The 23,635-nt window shown below is 43.4% G+C and overlaps 1 protein-coding gene across 7 annotated transcripts in view; it reads right to left on the bottom strand.

Annotated features, from left to right (window-relative positions):
- Nucleotides 1–17,391, bottom strand: part of ZEB2 (zinc finger E-box binding homeobox 2) — a 129,128-nt gene extending 111,737 nt beyond the window's left edge. For 2 of the 7 annotated variants that reach the window (XM_066232922.1, XM_066232929.1), the window contains exons 1-2: nt 14,983–15,005; nt 14,603–14,744 (exon numbers count right to left, since the gene is read on the bottom strand). In XM_066232922.1, the coding sequence (XP_066089019.1) occupies nt 14,603–14,744; nt 14,983–15,000 (160 nt within the window). In that variant the 5' untranslated portion in view covers nt 15,001–15,005. The other 5 variants (XM_066232923.1, XM_066232924.1, XM_066232927.1 and 2 more) reach the window with 5 other exon arrangements.
- Between the last annotated feature and the right edge of the window lie 6,244 nt (nt 17,392–23,635).

Raw genomic sequence — 23,635 nt, 5'->3', positions numbered from 1 at the left:
TTTTTGAGCCTCAATCCTAATTCTTCTCCTGTCTCTTAAATAAGGCTCACTTTAACAGAAACTCCTTTGATTTTTTTTTTTCCTGGAGGTAGCAATGTGCCATTCCTCACAAGTATTTATAAATGGTTCCTTTATAACTGAATATCTCTTTTAAAATAATATCTCTTTTTAAAATATATTTTTTTAAAAGTTTACCCAGATTGTGTACACACAAGGTAACTTTTCTTTAGGAATTTATAGGAAAATCTACTGTTGGAAATAAATAATGACTTTCAACCAATGATCAAAGAAAAATAAATCTTTTACCCTAATAAGACTTTTTAAGATTGGAATCCCATTCTTAAATGGATAACAGTTAAGAGGCTACTGACAATCTATTTATTTCCAAAGCAGCGTTTTAACGTTGGTTACATAGAAACTGGAGGAGCAAATGAACCCTAGGGTCTTCCAAGTTCAAGCTTTAAAATTAAGTTGGTATGTAGTATTTGAAAACATATTGTTCGGAATTTAAGTTTTAATATCTAGGAATAAACAGAGCATTAAATCAAGCAAAACTGTGACAAGGCCAGTATGCACACGGATGATGCCAGGAAGGCATCTTCAGCCCTTTGTTCACAGCTTAACAAAACTGTGCCGTCACACCACTTTAGTTCAACAGTGCCTGTCGAATGGGCATCAGCAGATCAGCCAATGCCTGTCATATGCAGAGCCTGAAGACAGTTTGAAAGCAAGGGCTTATTCGACCCCCAAGTCTAGTTGGAAAATGGTGAGGATTTTATATCATCTAGTAAGGACACCGGCAACCCCCCCCCCAACACACACACACACAGAAAGTTAGAAAAAAAGAGAAAGAATGACAAAAAAAATGTTGATAAAAAAAATAGACATAAAAAAAGAACTAGGGCAAAGGAAGCATTTTTTCATATTTGTTTTCTTTGTAAGGGCAATTATAAATGTTTTGCAATCAGAATTTTTCTTAAAGTGACATTCCCAATAGTAAAATAAAGTTTAATGTCATTGCTATTTTAAAATTTTGCTGTTTATTTGTTTTTCAAGAGTTGAATAAATGTTCTTACGTTATCAGGATGGGAAGTTGTTATTTGACATAAAGAGCTTGCAACCCTGTTAATCAAAGAAGTGGCTCTTCAAATATAATTTTTGCTAGTGGCTGTTTCTGTGGATTAAAATGCACTAACTTCTGAATTTACAATCTCCTGAGCTCTGGTCTCTGAGAACATTTAATCTGCCTCAGAAGAGAACTCGGAGAAAACAAATCTGGCAAAGGGAAAGAATTGTTAACCTTCCTGCAAGTTAGCAATTAGAAAAAAATCCAAACTGCCTTATTTTCCTCCTATAACACTGATCATGAGATTTGGCTTTCCAGCTTTAATAAGTGCTGAGGAGCTGCCTCAGAACTTTCTTCCTGTTTAATTAAGTGTGCCCACTCCTCTTAGGCATCCAATCAGATTAAACAAGAGCCAACCCCCTGAGCAGGACTGGTGAGCCCTAGTGGTAAGACTTAGCTGAAGGTGTTTTGAGTCTCTCCCGACCTTTCAAGTTCCTCCAGGATATGTGGCTACTGAGCTCCGTGCAGGAGTCGAGACTGCCCTTCCACTGAAGTTGAAAAGCTCTCGCTCTCAACCTGTCCCCCCGCCCTCTGTCTTTCACTCTGTTACTGTCAGTTTGCTGCCTGTACTTTAGCTGTCTCTTTTCCAGTCTCTACTCTGTCAGTTTCTGGCCTGCCAATTTCAACTTGAAGCTTGACTGGGCTGATTTGATGCAAATACCTCCAGGGAAAACCCTGAAACTGATGAACAGTTATGTCAAGTCGATTTTGCACCATCGGGAAAAGGTAACCTCTGCGAGAAAAAAAACAACAAGGTTAAAGAGACAAGGGCTTTTCACGTGTAATACCTCTGCTGCACATCTCGTTCACTGTTTACCATCCCTCAGAAATTGTAACTGTCAGAATTAGTCCTAATTGCAGATGCGAAAGCTGCCATTATAATAAAAACAGAGGCAGTGCAGGCATTAAATGTAGCAGCCTAATTTGTGAGACTACAGAAAAGGTAGAGTAAATGAATATTTCATTACTTTAATTACCAGGGACTACTCTTTTCTTGCTGTCTTATGATAAGTGTTGCTGTAACTAGCAACAGCAAACATCCACTAAAATATAAAGTGCAATAATCGTCCTGCTGTCAGGATCACCGCTTTAAAATACGAGCCAGGAAAAAAATATAATGGTTTATCTATTTCTTAGAGATTGCAGAAGTAGAAGATGGAAATTCATTTAATGTCAGGGGGAAAAAAAACGCACACACAAAAGCACCAGTAAACAGGTTTTAGTCAGAGAATAATGGCTCTGAGAGAGAAGGAGGGAAACACCAGTGGCCATACATTTGCAGTGTTAGCCCTACAAGAATGCTGGAAAGTGAAAAGTAGGAGGCAATAGTGTTTGGACATATAAAGGCAAAATTCTGTTCTGTGTTGCACAATGTAATTGCTTGAACATTAGAAAATAAAACTCCAGTGACTAGGGCAAAGACAAGAGGGGAGCAAGTGGTTTTCAAATGATTAAGCAAAGGTGGAAAAAGTTCAAGTTGGCAAAACTTTAAAAGTTCAGTCCAGTTCCATATAAAAAGGACTAGATAAAGCCTGCCAGAAAAAAGACTCTGCCTGCAGTTTCAGAGTACTGATTCATAAGATTTGGGGAGTATCAACAATTATTCACCACTGACACCTCGAAAAGCCCCGGCATCTCTCTATAAATGCCAGTTTAAGGTAAAGGGACAAAGCCCCGTGGGGAGGTGGCTGGACTATGGGCAGTAGGGGTGGGTGGGTTGGAGGTGTGGCTGCGGAGGCTGCTGAGACTGGTTGAAGCCAGCCTGTCTCTGCATTTATCACTTTGTCCCAGAGGAGGTGTTTGTTCAACATAGCTGTTTGACAGCACGAAAACACTGAGGCCAGAAGCCCTATCAAAGAACCTACTGACACATATCATTTGTGGTCTGGGTTTCACAAGGCAAGGCTACCTCACCCTTTATCTGCACTGGTATAAAACGCCACACATTTCTAAGTGTTCAGTACAGTTTAATCCTCTCCCCACTTTTTTTCCCTTTCAAATATTGTAAACACTACCTTGAACTCCCATCTTTATTCAGGACTCCTGTATGCTGTTTTAAAAACCATAACCATTTGCAATCAATTTGGCGTGATCTGTGCTAAGGCTGGTGATAGTGAAGGAGAAGGAGGGGGGGGAACAGCTCCAAAACATGACCTTGTCATTTACCCTAAATAATATACTTAAAGCATAGATTAATAGGTGCATGGAAGTTTTGTAAGAGTCATGTGGTAAAGGGAACACTTTTTTCCTCACAATAAATCCTGCAAAACAGGAGTCTACATTAGTTCTTCACCTTTACTATTTTTGTTGAAATGTCTTTCATTCACAAGTTATATGGTTGTAGTGAAAGTTTAAGAGAACAAGTAGCAGAGTTGGGGTCCTAGGGTGCATTTGTGTATGTGTGCATATGGCCTACAAGTAGTTTTCAAATTCCCATCAGCAGAGCGAAAGCGATGGAAAATCCTTAGAGGACAACCACCTTGCTTGGAGATTCCCCTTTTAATGGGTCTATTTATGATGAAAACACAGCTTACTGAGGTTTTTATATATAAACCTCACCTCTTAAAACTGAGAAATCTGACGATGTGGAACACTTCCATTGAGGCACTTTGTGTCTAAAACAGAAACTTAGTACTTCCAAGAATAGGCACGTTACAAAGTTTCTTTGATTACAGTTAACGCAGATACATAAGACAATATAAATACAAATTGAACTAAGAAACAGTGAAAATTATGTACTGAATTTACACATCACTCAGGCACTGAATACTTGAAATTTACTCATTCATTTCAGAGAGAAAGAAAAAAAAACCTCATCTCATAAATAGCATGATATTTATTGATCTATTACTGATTTTTTTAGAGGGAGTGTCTATCACCTTGTCCAGAGCACCTTTCCCTCCTAGAGTTGATTACAAAAAGAAAAATAAAATTGTATTTAAAGAACAAAAATCACTATATTGTCATAGCAGCAATGTAACTATATGAGGAATCCATTTCACATTTTTATGTAGAACACGTTTGGCCTTTTTGTCACGGGAAATCCTTAGTGACAATTACCTGTGTCCAAAGTAATGCAATCATTTACCCCTATTACCTGAGATTATTTTAAAATGTTTCCACCATATCATGGTGATTCCAAAATACATGTGATAAATAAAAGTTAGCTAAACTGACCAGCTCTGCACTTACTGCTTACTTGAAAGAATACCTTCATTTAAGTGGAATTTAAAAATTTAACTTCAAAATATTCAAGTTCAGAATTAAGCCCCCCCCATTTTAAACTACTGTGTGGGGTTTAAAGTTGAAATAACACATTGCAAAGAAGAAAAATAAAGAACTAAAAATGGGTTGCATACAATAGAACATAACAATCCCATAGATTCTAGGATCTGGAGTCTTAATCTTACAGTAATATTTCTTTATTTCTTAAAACAAGAAAGAAAGGTAACTTAAATATGTACACTAACATTTCTATAATTGTCTTTTAATTCTAACAACTATCTCAGATATCCCCACAGCTCCATAATTGAACTAAATTTGTAAAATTCACAAATCATGATAATGATTACATTAAATTGAAAAAATAAAAGCAAAATTCAGTCAGATCCTTCATGAAATGTTTGCTCCCCTTCCATCCCTTCTGTGTTCCAGCTGCCTGCTCTTCCAAAGTCTGGTTTTCAGAAGCCGATATTAATTTCTAACCAGGACTGCAGCATCCGCTGTAATGAACACGGCTGTATTAGCCATCGTCCTTTCTTGGGTCACAAACACACAATATCTGATGAGACACTGATCATCTTCCTTCTGTTTTCTCTTTTCAGTTCCTCTAACTTTCCTGTCAGGAGCCTGAAAAAATGTGCGCAGTTACTGTTGCTGAGAGGAGACAAAGTTTAACTTCTGGGTTGGCAATCGGAGAATAATTCATGAGCAGATTTCTAGCAAATGATATGATTTGCTAAATTTTGGTCTTTGATTTATATTTATGTACTCCTGCTACTGCTAAGGTTTTGCCAACCTCAATTAGATCATGAATGAGATCATTTTAATCCAGCCCCCAAACTGTGACCTGACCATGGTCTGAAAGTGTTCAAAAAGTAATTTTAAGCCTCCCTTTGATTTGAAAAGGAATACTGCATGCTTGGTCGTTCATACAAATAACATAAAACTTAATTATTGGATGATTTGGCAGAGGACCTTCTTGCCAAACAACAGTCAATGCCAGCTACTGTGATGCTGGTGGTGCCCAGGCCCCCGCGCACACAGTCCCTGTGTACAGCGTTTGTTCATTGTGTCTCAGGGCGAGATGCTTCCAGATAGGATTCATGGATCCGGGAGGCAGCATGCAACGTGAAAGATGTACCATATTTATAACTCCGGTTAAAAAACGCTGTCTCACCTAGAAGGGAAGTAGATCTGCGCTGTCAAATCACCAGGAGGCTGTGACAAAGGGCGCTTGCAGCCTGACACACGGTGTAACAACATAGCAAACACCTTTAATTCTGTCATGTCTCATACCCTTTACTTTCTCACACGTTTGTGGCTGCTCCAGCATTGACACCTACACTCTTTTTTGAAACTAAATAAGGCAATCTTATTTAAGTCCAAATGCAACAACACCTGTAAAGTTATTCTTGTGCCCGGCAAAAAATAACCATTAACTCCTTCCTCTTATAAATGCCTCTCTGCTTGCTTTGAAAAGTCTCAAGTTGGGAAGAGCCGGCCTGAGGCCCTGATTCTGAGGTGCACATGACTTCCCAAGCTCCGGAAGACAGGCAGTGCTTCCCCCTTGAAAAGAGTGAGGGCTGCGAAACGTCACTGTCCGAACTGGCCTCCTGCAGCTTCCCTTCCTTCTTCACAAACTTCTGGTGTCTTTTATAGTAAGCACAGAGGCCCCAGCTTCTTCATTCCCTCTAGCTACCATAGTCTAATATTTTAAAAGCTGGAAATGAAAATAACTTTTCTAAAGATATTTCCTGGAATTTTTAATGTGCTGCCTGATTCCTTTCTTCCTTTTTTTTTCTTGCCAATTATAAACCACCATTTGGAGGACTTATGAGCAATGGAAGTCCACCTCATCTAATTAAACCACATTGTTTTAAAAGCTTGAACAGTTTCATGTCTACAAGACTTGTCAGAATAATAAACTGCTAGAGCCGGAATTCGAAGTGTCTTTGGACAGCTAAGATCTTATCTGCTGCACGCAAAGGGCCAGGCACTCGAAGAGTTAAAGAGTGTTCCCGCATTGCTGGGTAGGTTAATATCACAGCTGCCTGGTAAAGCATTATCCCCGTACCTCACTTAACAAAAGCCTTCTTTTGCAAACAGACTCCCACTTTCCCCCCAAGTGTCCAAAGGTGTTTACTGAAGTAAATCTGCCTAAATCCTTCATTGCTTGGGTCAGAGGGGTGGATAGCAGGGGTTGAAGGTGTAGGGATAATCTTTTTTTTGTAAATTCTGTAAATCTTCTGGGAAAAAGAAAAAAAATTAGGAATCTGTGTCACATGCTCTATACAACTTCTAATATCTCCGCTAGTTTTGCTCTTATAAGTGAAATCTGCCACAATGGTTATCTGAAAAGCCATGCTTCCAATTCTTCACTCTGCTGTCTGAAAAAGCTGCCCTCCCAAAGTTGCATGTGTGTATGTGTGTGTTGCATGCTTAATCTAATTGTTGAAGAAAAACTGTTAGTATCTCAAAAGTGGATTCGGAAAGAGAGAGAGAGAAAAAAAGACGAGACACTTTAGAGGAGCAAGATAATAGCTGAAAAGTTGTCACGAGAGGTTTCTGCTCTTACTGTGGTCTCATTCCAATACCATTAACTGCATGTTACTTTTGCATGTTGAAAATGGAGGCAAATAGCACAGTAAAACCTGACAGGTCCGCCAGCATGGGTTTAAACAGTTTCCAGTAAGAAGGAGCCCTTTAGGCATAAACTTTCTCAACAGAACGTGAATACCACCAACCCCTCCCTATAAATCTTGCAGCATCCAGTTTGAGATACAAAAAGGCTGTCATCTCACAAATGTTAAACATACTAAAAAAATCTTTTAAAAAAGTATGGAGAAGGTGTGAAAAACGTGGCACTTTACAGCCCTCAAAGCTTTTTAAAATAGAACAACTTTTCCCCCTAAAATTCTTTTCAGAGAATTTTTTTTTTCTTTTTGGCTCATTTGAGAGTTTCTTTCTTGGCTTTTTTCCCCTTTCATTTGAAAATATGAATTATCATAAAAAGTCAGGGGAAAAAATGGGCAAGTCTTTTCCAGTTTTCCTGAAGATTTATCAGTGTGTGCAGGCACTTCTGCCTCTTTCTCTGAACCAGACACCCATCGCTGAAACCAGAGCAGGGCCTCAGGAGACCTGATCCCTTCTCCCCTCCAGATCTGCCCCCCCCCCCCCGCCTCCCCCTCTTGTGCCCTCACCTCCCTTGTCTGACGGTCAACAATCAGAGTAAAGCCAAACAGTAGGCAGCACTCAAGAGTGGGAAGCCCACACACCTAACCCCAAGTCTAACAGGCTTCTGGGGGGGGGGGAATTTGATCCCTCCCTGACACTTTTTACCTCAAGTGTTGAGCGGGTGGCCATGAATAGTACAGACATGCCATCTTGTAACACTATACGCCTGTCAGGAGGGACAGGGCCTGGTTGAGCATCAACTATATAAGGCTGGTAACTAGGGAAAGCCCAACAAACAGCCACAAACACCTAAGTTATTTTACTCAGCCACAACCCTCTGCCTCTTCTCTCTCTCTCTCTCTCTCTCTCTCTCTCTCTCTCTCCCCCCTCTCTCCCCTCTCTCTCTCTCTTTCTCTCTCTCTCTCTTTCTTTTCATCTTGGCTTTCTGTGGCAGAATGCAAATGGAGCCTGCCGGCGGTGAAAGGGCTGAATTGTGATTAAGAAGAAGAAGAGCTCCTTTCTTTGTTCTCCCCTCAGGGGATGTTTACTGGGAGAGACACAGCGGATCAGATATGAAAGGCATTCAGGTCAGCATTGATGTGAGCGAAAGTGAAATCATACCTAAGGCATTCAAAAGACCGCCGTGTCAGGGGTTCAGCTAACGGTGCAGCTACTGTGTGTGTCTTCCCAGAGAGGCAAAAATCTTTTCACAGGCTGGCGATTTTTTTCTCCCTAATTTACTACAAAATTATAAAAGTTTTACCACCACCCCTACCGTTTACCTCCCACCAGATGACACAAGAGTTAGTATTTTCTCTCTTTATGGACCACACGTGAAATCAGACCAACTTCTAATAACTGTATTTCCTAAATGAACCAGCAAGGCACCATCTGAACTGTGAAATCTTTTTTTTTTAAGCAGGTGTATTCATGTGTACTACATACATGCATAATATGGAAGGGAGAGCTGATTGAAGAGTAAAGCCAACAAACAGGAATGATGGCTTTTCTTCTCGCCTAACTCAAAGGAAATAAAAGACAAGACAACACACACACACACACACACACACACACACACACACACACAGTATAAAAACAGTAGAGAACACCTTAAAACAAAATTCTTTATTTACTTTATAACTACTAGTTACACTTTTCCTGAGAGCTTTCACTCTGACACAACTGTCACCCAAGATAAAAGTATTTTGGCACATAGCTATTAAGGCAAAGACTTCCATCAAGTCTACTGATTATTACTGCTTTCCTTTTTAAAAAAAATGCTTGATGAAGAAATACTTGGCTCTTACTTTTTAAAAGTTTACACTCCCACAGCCCAAATAGTCATTGAATAGATTTTCCAAGTGGTAAACTGATGCTACTGGCATAAACAGAGCTATGTAAATATATACCAAATTCACAAATCACAGCAAACACAAATAATGAGGAGGTGCCTAGATATTTCAAGGCTTAAAAATGAAAAAAAAAATCACATTTCATCTTCTGATTGCTAAAGAAAGAAAAAGGATTAAGGAGGGGGAAGGAGAGCTATATTTATTGGTTTTAAATCATTCTTCCTCAGCTCGGAATTATTTTTTTAAACCTTCACATCTTGGCTAAAAAGCATATTTGGGCTTCTGTTAACAACTGCTTTTGTGGTGACATTTAATTCTGTGTATTTTCAACTAGTGTTTCTGCATCACAGATTTTCCTCCTTTATCTCTTTGCTCTAAAAAGACAACCAAAGAGCAATCAAAAAGGTGTCTGACTTGGCCATTCAGACAATTGCCCCCTTGTGGGAATGCAGGAATGAATGGTACAGTGGACACCCCAGCACCATTGACGTTATAAACATGTAAATGAAACACATTAGGGCAGACAATCAATTGTCTGTGAGCATTGCAAACCTGCATTCCCTCTCTCTGTGACAGGCACAAAATAGTGTCTACCTTAGGAAGCCACGGTGCTGGAGAGGAGAAGGACAAAGAGTTCCCTTTCACACAGAAGAAAATGCACCTTAAAAGCCTTGGAAGAATGCAGATGACAAAAACTGTAAGGAAAAGAGTCTTCCACATCTTGGAATAAACGCGGCTCTGCTAGAGAGCTAGCAACACCCTCTTTTCCTACCTTCAGGGCACACATTTTTTCCCCCAGGAAATATTTCTTAGCATAGTATTAGGGTCTTTGATAACCTCTTGGAAATTTCTTTACTTTGAACAAATTAAGCAAGCAAGAAAGGAAGCATCTGAAGCATATGACATAGCAACTTAGTGGGGAACTTTTAGTCTTGGTTTAATTCTTATTTGGAAGTTTACACTTAAGGAATTTATTTTTATTTGACAACAGAGAAGCAATGTAAAGTTTAAAATCCTTAGCCGCCCCTTATCCCTGGTGGAGCGTCAAGCCATGGATGCTAGCAGGCGAGTGCTCTGCTGTGAAGGAAGGCATGTTTCTCCCCCAATTGGCTTAGTTTTTCCAAACCAAAATTAAACAAATAGATCAGTTTGGATACATAGCCCCCAGCCTCGTGTGTGTGCAGCGTGACAAAACTTACAGAAGATCTCCACAGAGGGAAAAGGATGGCGATGGATATCTTTGAGCACCCTTAGAACTGGTTGGTACCTGCCACACAGACTGCCTTTGAGTGCTTTCAGTGCCAGCAACACAGGCTTCCTAATAAGCTCATCAACTTTATGAAGAAAGCTGGTGGCAAAAGATTTTCACACTTGCAAAGATCACCAAATTTGAACTGACTGTCATCTAATGGAAACTTCCCTTCCCTGCCTCAGTGTACACTGAGAGCCTTTGACTGGAGGCTGCCCCATCCCAGCTTCACCTCTCAGACAGGAGCCTCATCCTGGAGAAGGAAGGGCCTGGCTGCATTTCCTTTCCTTTGCATGTAAGCATCTTTGAAATGGGAGCAACTTCTGTATCCTCTGTAACTTCTCAGCATCACTACCAGTCCCTCCACACCCTTGAAAGAAGTGGTCAAAAGTGAGGACTTGTCTGAAACAAGGATAATCATTTCTGCTCATCGGATTGTTTCTCCTCTAGGATCCAAAGCCCTGAAAACAGCCAACTTTATTCCTTTCTTTAACCACTGAAATTCAGAGCCCAAAAGCATTTGTAAAAATCTCCCCCCATGATCCCCAAACCTTTAGCTGAAACTTTGAAGACCAATCAATTTTAACTTTCCTTTCTTTCTTCCATTTCCTTGTTCCCTCCACTCCGAATTCAGTTTTCATGTAAAAATCAACTCCATTCCCTTTTCTGAAACAAGCAGTTTCTGGGTTTGATTTTTGTTACAACATGTATGTGTATGTGCTGTTTCTCAGAGGCGGATGCTGGAAGGCGGTGTGCTGGGGAGGCAGGCTGGTCTTCCCAGGCTCCGCAGGAGGCAGGCGAGAAGCCCGGGCATCCCCAGGAGCCGATGCCCGCATCAGGGGCTAAAGCAACAAACTTTGCAAGTTACAACCGGGTTGTGCCAGTGGCAGCAGCAGCCGGCATCTCCCGCTCCCAGTGCTCATGTCTGACTCCAAGGCTGTGTGGAGATAGTGGGGTATAATCAGGGGAATGGGAAGGGGGGTGGGTTTTCCCCTCCTCTCCAGCTTCAGTGAAAGTGTTACAAAGTGAGTCAGGCGACTGCCGATCATCTGACTGAACTTTCTTGAAACCGGCACACATTCTCGTCTGCGGCAACTTGCTTTTTGCCTCCTTTACCCTCACCCCTCTCCCCTTTCCTCCTGCACATCTTACTTTCTGGGAAGAGATTTCATCTTTTCTATGTGGGGCAAAGGAGACTGTCCACTATGGATTAACTTGGCCCTGGCACTGTCTTTGCCAGGCATCTTTCTAGCCTGAGAATACAAAAGGCTGGATTTTAGATTGTTTCTCTCTTTGTACATTTATTTCCCTCGAACTGCCTCCTTCTCCTTTGCTTTTTAATAGTCATTTACAGCCTCATCCTCTAAACCATGTTCTTGACTGGACTTTCAAACACACACACACACACACACACACACGCACACACACAGCTTTACATGGTTTATCTCCTTGTTGCTTTAGTCTATATATAAACTGTTGACTTCATTAAAATTATATAAAGTGCCATTCTAGTTTCCTAGATGACCACTTTTTTCTTTTTTCCTTGCAGCTTCTACTTCTATGATTAGTATTGTCATTATTTCTTTCCAGGAATTTCTATATGATTTTGATAAGAATCATCATATTTAGTGTTATCAGCAAAGACACAAGCTCAAAAGTGACATCTTTTCCATGAATCCAGGAAAGAAGAAAAATCCACTCAGTTCAGATAGATTCTGGCAATTCCCAAAGGAAAGGGCATTGGATACATGCTTGATGAGAAAGAAAATGGAAAAAAAGGGAGGAAAAACTCTTCTACTTGCTTCTCAAAACCAGGACATTGCTCAGTCAGATTAAACCCAAAGAAAAACACTGACAAGTAACCAATTCCTAGCATGTTTTCCCATAGATTATTTGGAAAAATAGACAGGTAATAGTCAAAGTTCGAGAAACTGTAAGAGATGGACAGGCAGGCTGGTAAGTGTGCAAAGACTGGGCTACATGCCTTAATATGTGCAATTCAACTTTCCATTTCAGAATGTGGAGACTCTCCCAAGTTAGTGGCTGGGCGGAGTGGAAATGGTTGCAGTGTCCCTGGCTGAGCCCCTCCCTGGCACTCTGGTCCACCTGTGATACCCGCAGCAGGCCCCCCTCTGGGAGAGACACCCTCTCTTCTCCAAGGGTTCCCAGGAAGCCTGGAGGTCTCTATTTCCTCAGACCTGGGCTCTGGCCTGACCTCACTGCTGGGGCCAGGCTGGTCAACGGTGGCAAAATCCCGAAGGGGGTGGGAGGAGGCAGGCAAGAAGAAACAAACATTTTAAATAGTCTCTTCTGCAGAAGAACACTTCTGGGAACCTTGCTTTAAATCTCATTCTCTTCTCTCTCTCTCTCTCTCTCTCTCTCTCTAAAAAAAAAAAAAAATACTGTTTAACATAAAAGAAAAAAGCCTCCTTGACACAAAGCTTTTGTTATCCAGTTGATCAGCAACGTGCTTTAGATACTTGTGTGTGTGTGTGGGGGGGAGCCCCACAACACATTGATTTTAGAAAATCAATAACCAACATTTAATAAAAGGAACAGAGGAAACACAAGAAAGGAGAGGGAGACACTAGGTGTAATTTTAGTGTCTACTAAATTACCCAGTGATGGGGAAAGGGAGGTCTCCTGCATAAGGACCACCTTAAATAATGTTAGATGCTAGAGTGAAGAAAAATTAAATTGAGAGAGAGAAAGAGAGAAGAGAGAGAGAGAGACTGACTTAAAAAGAGGCAGCCTGAACTGGATCTTGGGGAAGCAGCTCAGAATATATTATTGTACTTGTTTTTTGTAATACTAAGCCAAGCAAATAGATCAAAGGCAGCACAAAGGAAAAAGGCAGGATAACGTAACGAACAGTTTCTGACTAAAATTCCTCTATCACTCCCCCATATGGCTCGACACCTCTACCACAACAAGCAAAAGACACACAGAGAGACACACACACAGACACAAAAAACCTAGAGAGAGAGGGAGAGAGACAGAGACAGAGGAACAGAGAGAGACAAGGAGAAGCATCATTTGTCTCTAATCAAAATCCTCTAGTCTTTGTTTTTTTTCCTCCAGCACCCCACACTGCGCCCCCAACCGCCCCCTCCCCGCGCCGCGCAGCTAAGGGGCAGGCCGGGGGCGCGCACAATTGTCTTCTCTAGAGGAAAGTTGCTCCAAGTGGGCCCGGGCGGTCTCTGCGAGGCGCGGGCTGGGCTAGCGGGAGGCCAGAGGCCGGGCTGTCGCGGCGTCCCTGCGTCCAGCTCCGGAGCGTGAACGCGGCCCCGGGCCGGGGGATCCGGCGGAGAGCAAGGGGAGCGAGAAGTTTCATTTCCCAGTCTGAGCTGGCGCTAGTCCGCTTGTTTGTTTTGGGGGGCTGGTTTTTCTTTTAAAACTCAGTATCCTCTGTCAGCTCCCCCGGCACTCGCTCTAGTCCCCAGCTCTCTCCCCTCCCCCAGGCCCTTTCTGCGCTCTTGCCAATCACTTTTCTCTTTTATTCCCACGATTTTGTTTGGGAGTAATACCTAGGGGGGTCTCTCTCTGTCTCCCTCCCTCTCCTACTTTCTCTCTCTCTCTCTCTCTCTCTCTCTCTCTCTCTCTCTCTCTCTCTCTCTCTCTCCTCTTCTCTGCCTCTCTCCAAGATGGACCTACTAAACTGTCACAGGTTTAATCTCCCACCTCCTATCTGTGTGTCCCCCTTGCACCCCCATCTCCTTCCTCCTTCCTGACTCAGCCTGGATAGCGGGCTGCTCCTGACCACGTAGGAACTGCCCAGAAAAGTCTCCCTGTGCTCTTCGACTCTGCCAGCCCCCGGCGAGGGGCCAGAGCCGCAGGAGAGGAGCCCCCCGCCCCCAAGCCCGCCCGAACCCTGCCGGACCCCGCGCGGGCCGGCCGAGTCCCTCCCACCCCGGAGTTCGGGCGCGCCCAGCCGGGCCCCGCTGCCCGCGGACCGTTAGTTGGCGTACCGCAGAGAGGCGGCCGGGGGACTCCGGCAAGAAACTTTAAGCCTTGTGTGGGCGAAGCCCCGGGCCCCTCTTCCTCTCTCTGGTCCCTCTGCCACCCCCGCCCCAGCCCCGCGATCCAGCAAGACCTGGCGCCCGGGCCCCCGCCCTGCCCTAGCAGGACTCCCGCAGCCTGGCCAGGGACCCGGCGGCCCGAGAGCTAGCGGAGCGGGAGGCGGAGGTGGAGGGAGGGCGGAGGCGGGGGCGCGAGGGACGGCGGGCATGGGGGCGCGGGGCCCGCTTGGGACCCCAGCTCTCGGAGCACGCCCGTGCCCGCCGCTCACTTTGCCCGGCACTTCCCCAACTCCACCCGGTCAAGTCACCGCGCGCGCTGGGCTCCGGCGCCGGCCGCGGAGGGAGGCTCGCCGCGAGCCCTAGGCGCCGTCGCCTCGGTTCCTTTTCCCTTTCCCCTCCTGATCCCTGGATCTCGAGCCGCGGAGTGGCCCGGAAAAGTTTGGTTCGGGCTGGTTCTTACCGTTTTTCCTCCTGGGATTGGCTTGTTTGCGCCTCTTGCACCGGGGGCCATCCGCCATGATCGGCTGCTTCATTGATAAGAGCGGATCAGATGGCAGTTCGCATGGACTCGGCGCCCTGCTTCGGCAGCACGCAGGCTCGATCTAGCAACCAAACACAGCGACAATGTGGGCATCGCCCGCGCCCATTGAAACGCGCGCGGGCCGCCCAGGGGAGCCCGGCCAGGGCCCCGGCGAGCACCCATCCGCGCCCCCCAACGCCAAAGCGAAACTTCGGCGGCCCCCTCCCCGCCCCTCACCCCAGCCTTGGCCCCGAGGCGCTTTGTGTTTGTTACTGTTTGGTGTGTCGCACCCGCGAGGGGATCAGAGAGACAAGAATTACATCTTCAAAATGAGTCATAACTCCTGACCGTATGAGGGAATGCACACGGCAGTACAGTAAGGCTGCTTGACTCAGGGCTAGGCGGACCCTTTCCTCCGAAAAGTCCTCAGCCAGGCTCGGGAACTTGGGGTGAGGCGACGCTTTCTATCACTCTTATCTTGTCTCACCCCCACCTCATTCCCCAGAGGAAACAAATAAACAAACAAACAAACAACGCGAAACAGCCCCCAGATGAAAGACACTCGGGCACATTGATAATAGTAATTATAGGAAGCCCACTTGCCTCGCGCCCCTCCCTCCCCTATCGGAGTTAATCGAGGCACTGTCTCTTTCTCCCCCCCCCACCCCCGCCCCCAAATTAAGATTTCCCGTTTCACGCCAGAGTAAGAAATATAATTATAAGCCTCTTTGGACACTGTCCCTCTCCCCCCACCTCCGCCACTTTGACAATATTTACTTAAGTATTTTCCCCCACCTTACTCACACACATGCTCCCCCCACACTGGTTCCCTTAAATAGTTCTAATAGAAAAAAAAATTTCCCCCTCAAGAAAGGAAAGAGAAAGTCCAACCGCTACGGCAATACTTTTAAGCTCTACTAAATGATTGTATCCTTTCTGGCTTCGAAACTTTTGTACCTAAAAATCGAGAGAGGCGCTGCATTTTTTCAGCTGAAACTGTCAAAACTTGGAGAAGGGGAACCTCGGAAGCAGGCAGGAGAGGAGGAGAATCCCGAAACTCCGTGGAGGTTGGGAAGATGCTGTGCCTCAAGGATTAGTTTAAACAGGGGGCTATAAAAGATGTAACAGATGCAAACTGTAACACAGGGCCATTAACCCTTTCTCTGCCGGGCACACTTAGTCCCCACGCCCCGCACCTATTGTCTCCCGTGCTGGAAGCTTTGCGGAAAACCTGGAAAGTGAGTATCAGTTTCCACACGTTTGCTGAGAGGGGTGGAGGTGGGGGGAGCAGAGAGAAGAGGAAGTGAATTATTTAGAAAGCACCTTGAATTTAACCTAAGCATAGTGGGAGAGTTTTAATTTAAGTTTGACACATTTTGTCATTTCTTGGCTTTCCTGTTGATTTGAAATTGTTGGTAAAAATCCTGAAATACAGAAATGGTCACACAAGTGTCTGTTTGAAACAGCTGGCCTGTGTGTATTCCTGCTGAGACTTACACACCATTGCATATAAATACATGTTTAATAAAGTAAACTGCTAGTTTTATGAGCATGTGTGTGTGAGGGAGAGACAGGGCATTTGTGTTGTAAACTTTATCTTTCCTATTATTTCTAACTCTGGAGTTAGTAATCTTGCCCTCATCATTATAGGGGAGCATGTAGAAAATATGTATAAGTAGGTGGGAGATAAACACATTCATGTTAGCCGGGCTCACCACTGTCCTGGGAACTCCTGCTATCTCGACTTTTCATTGCCAAAGCATGGAATGGGGTAAGCGTGTGTATGTGTCTCCTGTTAAATCCATCTATGTTACGGTGACATTTAAAATACAATTTCAAAAGTTATCCTTAATTTAAAACCTTAATATCCTGACAGCAGTTTTTTCCCCAGCTGTAGTGACCCCCCACACTTTGGTAAACGACTCAAGTTCCATGAGGACTTTCACTTCTTTATTTATCATCACAGAAGTGAGGTGTTACTTCACATATATATACACACACAAGGAATGAAATAAAGAAATGAAACTCGCTAAGCAGACAGAAAACAGACACTTTCTGCTTAGAAAACAGCCTTCTCTGGTGGGAGAGAAGGATGGACAGCCATGTCTAGGAGAAAGACTTGCCCCTGAATTTAGTAGGTTTTTATCGATCAAGTTTTGTAATTATTAACAGGTATTTGCCAAGTTTTAATTGCTGAATACAATAAATTGGAACTAGATGCGAAAATAGAACAGAATCTTTCCCCTTTAAGAGTTTTAATTCTAACTCTATAGTTCTCAATAAAACTTTTCTTAGCTTGGGTAACAAAAGACACCTTTGGTTACCTGAAGGACAGGTACAAGGCAAATTATTTGGGAGGAGAGAAAAGGAGAAAAGGAAGCAAAGAGAGCAGGAGTGGGAGAGAAATCGAAGAAGTCACTCTTGGTAAAAAGCTTGTCATAAAGGAGCTAAACCCACCTGAAATTCCTACCCACAGACACTCCTTCTCACTTTGGACTCACATCCCCACGTAAAAGGAGAAAATCATAAAAAGAGGGTGGGGGTGAGCATACCAAAAGGAAATAAAAAGAGAGAAAAGGGGAAAAAAAACCTACCTGCGAAGTCTTGTTTGTAGTTTTGGCCAGAAATGGTGAGAAGAAAAAGCATGAAGAAGCCGCGAAGTGTGGGGGAGAAAAAGGTGGAAGCGAAGAAACAGCTCCCGGAGCAAACTGTACAAAACCTCGCCAAGAGTGTCGGGAGGCAGGACCGTTATTCCTGCGGAGCAGGTTAGAACTGATCTCTTTTAGCCACTCCAGGAAACACAAACCTGGGGACGGACTGACGTGTTACGCCTCTTCTAATGACATTTTTTTCTTTTTCTTTTCTGTAGGAGAGAGAGAGACCCTGAAACACGCGCCACCTATCTTTGTGGGGAGGGATAATTGAAGCGCCCTGAGCGTGAGCATCATGTGAAAACGTGATCGCCAAGTTTCTCTCTGGGAAAGGATCTGGGATAGATTATACCTTGAAGTCTCCGCAAACGCTTTAGTGGAAGAAATGAAATTCCACCTCCCTCCCTTCCTCTCTCCCTCCCTCTCGCCTCCCTTCCTCCCTCCCTTCTCCACGCCCCCCCCCCCCCCCCCCCCCCCCCCCCGTCAAGCCTTTGGCATCATTATCCTCATCACTAAATCCTACACAGTACAGGGCGGAAAACGGTGCACACCATTCACTGAACTGGAGAATTCTAAGGGGCGAAAGTTAAAGGGGAAGATCCCGGTCCTCAAGCCAGATTGCCTCTTCTTATACAGATATCTCTAATGACCAGATTTGAAATGCACATTAAGTTGTGAATTTCTCAGCACAGCTTCTGGAACTAAATTCTTTGCCCTTTCTCTTAATTTTTTTTTTCTTTCTGAATGCCAGAGCCAGAAAAAAAAAATGTTGCATGTGAACTACATCTTAGGGTGTGTATGTTGGTGTGTGTGTGTGTGTGTGTGTGTGTGTGCGTGTGTGTGTGATGAATTTCTGGATTGGATCCTCAAACGAAAAAGTAGTTTGGCATTTTTAAAATAAGGTCTCTAAGTAAATTAACAGAGTGCTGGGATGACGGGTCTCTGATTCCCTCTGCATCTCTGGAAGACCTTGCTACAAAGTGAAGGAGTGTGTGCAGTGAGACAGGAAGAAAAGGAGAAAGGCCATAGAGGAACTTAGCAGGGAAGGAAGAGCATGATATTAAACAGCATGGGGTCTAAGTTTTGGAGTATATATATATATTTGATATTGCAATTAAAGTAAAATTAAAAAGAAAAGACTCCACCTTTGCTCTGAAGGGATTGGTTATGTAAATATGGAAGGGATTTCCTGGAGAATAAAGCTTTCTACTGTATGGTTAATTAAATAATCACTCAAAAGCTTCCAATGTGACGCTTCTGTCGTAATCCAATCAGGTTACATAGGTCCTAAACAAGAAAGATATTTTCCACATCTGGAAGTCAGCAATTTAGCAAGTACTGCACATTATTAACCAATTCAGAGCCCACTTCCCAGGGGAATTTTTTTTGAAGTTTAAGTGTTCTTAACCAATGCTCTGCTGTTTTGTTAATCAAAAAGCTGGTTTACACTGCACATAATTGGAACTAATATAGAAGTAAATAAAGACAGCCAAATTTGAGGATGCTGAGAATAGGCATTTATCGGAAAAGGAAGAAATCTCTTAGCCTCCAATGGTTCAGGCTCAATTTCTTAAAGAACTGTGAGGCTTCCTGCCCCCCAAGAGTGAAAGTGCTTGTGAACCTCAGAGCACAAATAAACTTCCAGTCCTACAACCTTAGGACTTCCTTGCCAAGGTAAAGGTAGAGGTGTCAAGAGGACTAAATAACAGCCTCACGCCATGTTTCTGCTTTTATATTGTTAATATCTTACAGCCCCCTGTTTTTCGTCTGATGAAATCTGAAACAAATAATATCCTGATCCAACACTAGACTTTTACATATATTCAGAAAAAACATCTTTGAAGTGTGCTTTGAATGTGTGCCTAAAGCAAGACTTTGAATGTAAGAGTCACTGGCAATTGCACTCAGAAGAGGAAAAAGCCACCACATGGGTTGCCACATCCACACTCCCAGAGGTGCACGTCTTTGTATTCTGTATGTTTATTTTTATTTTTTGGAAGGGGGTGGGATAGCCACCAGCATGACAATAGCCAATTCTTTTTTAGGATGCAAGAAAGACACTTTATACAGTTGGTTACAAACTCACCTCCTTCTTAACTTGAGTATTTATTACAATGAGAATAGCTGGAAAAATTAATCTTCTGCCCACCCCATTACAGATGAATTACCTATAGAAGAGGAGCAGTCAAGCTCGTCAGTCTAAAAATTAATAATAAAAAAGAAAATTAAAGATTTCCAACGTGGGTCAGACACATTCTCAATTTTTTGTTTTACATTTCTTTCAATATTATATATTCACTAAATATGTGTATGACTTATCAAGTCCCTCCTCAGAGATTTGTCTGTATTATTAATATCCTTTTTTCCCTCTTCCCATCCCCCTTCTCACACTTTATTTATTTTTTTAATTGGAATTCAGCTTTCTCTAGAAGTTTGCTTTTCAACCTCCCCTCTCCCATTCCAGAGGAAGAAGGAACCCATTGCTTGGAGTGATCCAGGCAAGCCCCCACTCTGGGTGCCCAGGTAGACATTGGAGACTCACTGGCCAGACACACACATTCACAGGCAAAACTTCAGGTCAAAGGATCCAATCGAACCGCTAGCAAATCATTTGTCTTTATTATGTATATTCATGTTAGGTTACCTAGAATCTGACTTACAAAAAAAAAAAAAAGACTATTTCCACTAAAAACATCTCATCATTTGATTACTCTGGACTCAGTAATTATTCAAGTGGCAGCAGGCAGCCCCAACACTTAGCACTGGGAGTTCCGACATGCGAGTATTTAACATGGGGTAAAACAGCAACCTTTTAGGTTCCCATCAAGGTGGCTATTTGGATGGTGGCCCGGGAAAGGTCCCCGCGAGGGGTGGGCGCGTCGGTAGGTTGCCCCAGCCCATGCTTGGCACGCCCCTGACACTCTCTCCCCATTTGACCGACAGAGTTTCCACCAACGCAGAGACGGTGGGATCGGAGGAAGCCGGAATATACATTTGTCCCGGACACTCCCCTAGTCCGAAGGCCAGGTCGGGGACAATGGGGATAGGAGGATCAGCGGGATACAGAAGCGCAGGACGCAGGGAAAAGTCGAGAGGGCTGCTAGCTTTCGGATCCTCACACAGCAAACCAAGTCCTGCAAATGAATCTCTCCTTCCCCGTCTTTCTTCTCCATAATAATCCATTTCGAGATTAGCACAGACCAAGGGGATTAAAACAACAGATACATGCAAATGTGAAATAATATTGCAATCGACATTGGAGGGGAAAAAAAAAATTCCTTAGGGTTTCTTTGAGTAAAACAAACTGCCTCCCTCAGAATTTCCTCCACCCAGGCGGGGTGAGAAGACGCAGTTTTGTTTTTCCTATTCCCTCGGGCCAGGACCTGGTGCCTGTCCCCCCATTCACCTCTCAGTCTGTCAATTTCCTCAACTTTCATAGCCGCCCCCCCCTCGCCCCTGCCCTTGCCCCAAGCTCCTCTCCCGGGCCCAGATGCCCTAAGAGATACAATGTTTCTGCCCTTGAACACAGAGGCTGTAGAAGGAATTCGAATTTGGCCACAGCTAAATATTTTTTTTAAGCAAATTCTTTTTATTTTGTACAACGTGGAGAAAAATTTTAAAAAGGAACTTATTCTAGTTTTGAAACAGAATTGATCTTTTATCTAGAGGAATTATTTGGACCCTGTGTTGTTATGCAGGAGGTGGGCAACTTCTTAGTTGCGAGCAAAGGGTGGTAAGGGGTCCTCTGGATTGGAAGTGTGTGGAGGGGGTTGGGGGCGGCAGGGGTCCAAGCCAAGCCAAACGGTTTTCTCACGTGCAAACTCGCAATCCAATCCATTCGGAGTTGAGCCTAGGATGGGCGGGGGGGGGGGGGGGGGGGAGCAGCAGCATCTCTCTGAGAAACCCTTTCAAACAAAATCAAAACAGGACCAGAGAGCCTCCGACCGTCCCTAACATCCCTGCTGCGAGGCCCGCGGGCTGTGGAATCTCGCACGTCACCTGGCCCCAGCAGGACGGCCAGCTGAAGGCTTCATTATTTTTATTTTATTTTATTTTAATTTTTTGAAGTTAAGGCTGAATCTCTCGGTTTCAGTGCTTTTGCCAACGTCTCCTCCACTGACAGGAACCAGCAAACTTCAAATGAGAGTCTTAATTTATTGATGCAAAACAGGTCTGCTTGTTGCCCCCAATTTTCGGCGCGCTCTGTCCCCCCCACGCCCCCGGCTTCGGTCCCTCCATTTGATCTCTGGGTAAGGCCCCGCCGCCTAGGCGGAGGAGCACGTGTGTGTGTGTGGGGGTCGGTCCCCGCCCGCTCGCACTCCCCCAGGCTGGTCCCCGCCCGGGAACCCCGCGACCCCCGCCCCGCTGCCCGGTCAGCTGACCTGGCTCGCTCGCCAGCTCCCCGCCCGCCGCCCTGTTTCCGGTCCGCGGGTCCGCGAGCTGCGCACGTTGCGGGAGCGGCCGGGCCGGGAGGTGATGCTGGGGGCTGATTACCATGAGAAAGGCTGTACACGGAAAAGCCTCCTCCACGCGACTGTCAATCTTACTAAGGAGAGGGGGTGGTGACGGAAAGGGGCCCTGTAGGAGTCACCAGAAAACTTGGAGTGAGTTGGATGCAATGCAGGCCCGAGGAGGTGGCTTTCGCCTCAAGTTGGAAGGCTGAGGCGTTTAGGGCGCGGACGCCAGCAGCCTCGCTAGGGAATTGAAAACCAAAAATCCTCTCTTCCCTCCCTCCCTCTTGCTCTCTTTTTCAGCCCTTCTTGCCCCTTATCCTTATTTTCTTGAAATTCTTTCCCAATTGCATTTCCTACGTTCTCTTTTCTTTCTATTTGATCTCTCCCTTTTGCAATCTCTTGTTTTGTTTCTTAACAACCTCTCTTCTCCCTGGTCTGACTCTTTTCTGCCTCCTTTATGTGTCCAGATTTATAATTTCGTTTTGAAAACACAATGTTAAATATGTAATTAATCTACCAGCAGGAGGTCAGGGACACCCTGACTAAAATAACTCCCTGTGTCATCAGAGAACAAGTTCACCAGGTGTCAGTGAAAATGAAAAAAAATAAAATAAAAATAATAAAATGTATAAATCAATTCTCTCAGTAATATAATTGCATCTTATTTTGAATTATTACATCAGCCCAAACTGACTTATAAAAATATATAATTTTCCTAAAAATGAATAATACTTTGAATAGGGAAACTTTTTAGAATTAAGACAGTGTCAGAATTTCTCATTAATAGTGATATTTTAGCAGTGCTTAACAGACTTTAGAGATTAGAGTAGGTAATTTAAAGAAACTTAAACTGCTTTTTCCAAAAATGACTATTTGGAAAGGGTAAAAATATTCCCAAAGCATCTCTCCAGCCCCCAACAAAGATCAGTCTTTTCAGGGTGAAACATGGCATGCATTCTGTCCATGCTAAGCAAAGGCATCAAGTTGTTGGGTTGTTTCCTTGGCCAGGTTGCCTCATTACCTAGCAAGCTAGTAAACATAGGGCTGCATATGGCACGAATGTGGCTATATTTTTTGTTTCCCGTTTTGTTCGTCTTTTGTTCAAATTGGGCACCTTTGTTCTCAAAATTCAGAGTTTGCACTTGTTTACAATTTGTTTACTTTGTTGAATTTTTAAAATTTGTTAGAAGTCAATTGAACATGTATATGAAGCCCTTTTTAGGCCAAGAAAAATAAAGATGCATTAGAAAGATGCCTTTTATGCTTCATAATTATTAATTGACATTTTATGATGAATAATTAATCATTTGAATAATTTTGGTATCTCTGATCTGAACATATATTTGCATATCTAATGCTTGATTTTTAACTGTTTTTGAAAAAAGTTTTTTCTCTTAGGGTGAAGAAACAAAGTAACATTTAAATGTAAGTTTTCTCTTCACTTGTAAAAGTTTATTTATTGATTTGAGCTATTCTTTCTAGATATCCATAAAACTTAACAATTTGTAAACCATTTACACGTAGCAATTATATATGAATATGTGACAGAACTACAATTAGGAAAAACAATACCCTATGTAAAATCAAGTTATTCCTCTCCTTGCATGCAGAAGTGTGTGTGAATTATGTGAGCTATTTAAAAATTATTAAGCAAGCTATATCCCTGATATTTTTATACCCTTGTGTCAGTTGAAGCCCAAAGTATCTATTTGGAATACTAACCCTGCAGATTACTACTTTTGTGATTACAGGCAATTTTCTCTAACTTTGTTTCCTTATCTACAATGTGGATATACTAATGGTGATTTAATAGAGAATTCACTGAAGTAATATGTGAAACTTCATTATAGTATAGGTTTATTGTTATA

This window comes from Saccopteryx bilineata, chromosome 5 (assembly GCF_036850765.1).
Source record: "Saccopteryx bilineata isolate mSacBil1 chromosome 5, mSacBil1_pri_phased_curated, whole genome shotgun sequence".
Classification (NCBI taxonomy): domain Eukaryota; kingdom Metazoa; phylum Chordata; class Mammalia; order Chiroptera; family Emballonuridae; genus Saccopteryx; species Saccopteryx bilineata.
Note: the sequence above shows the minus strand (reverse complement) of the source record. Positions and strands in the feature narration are given on the sequence as shown.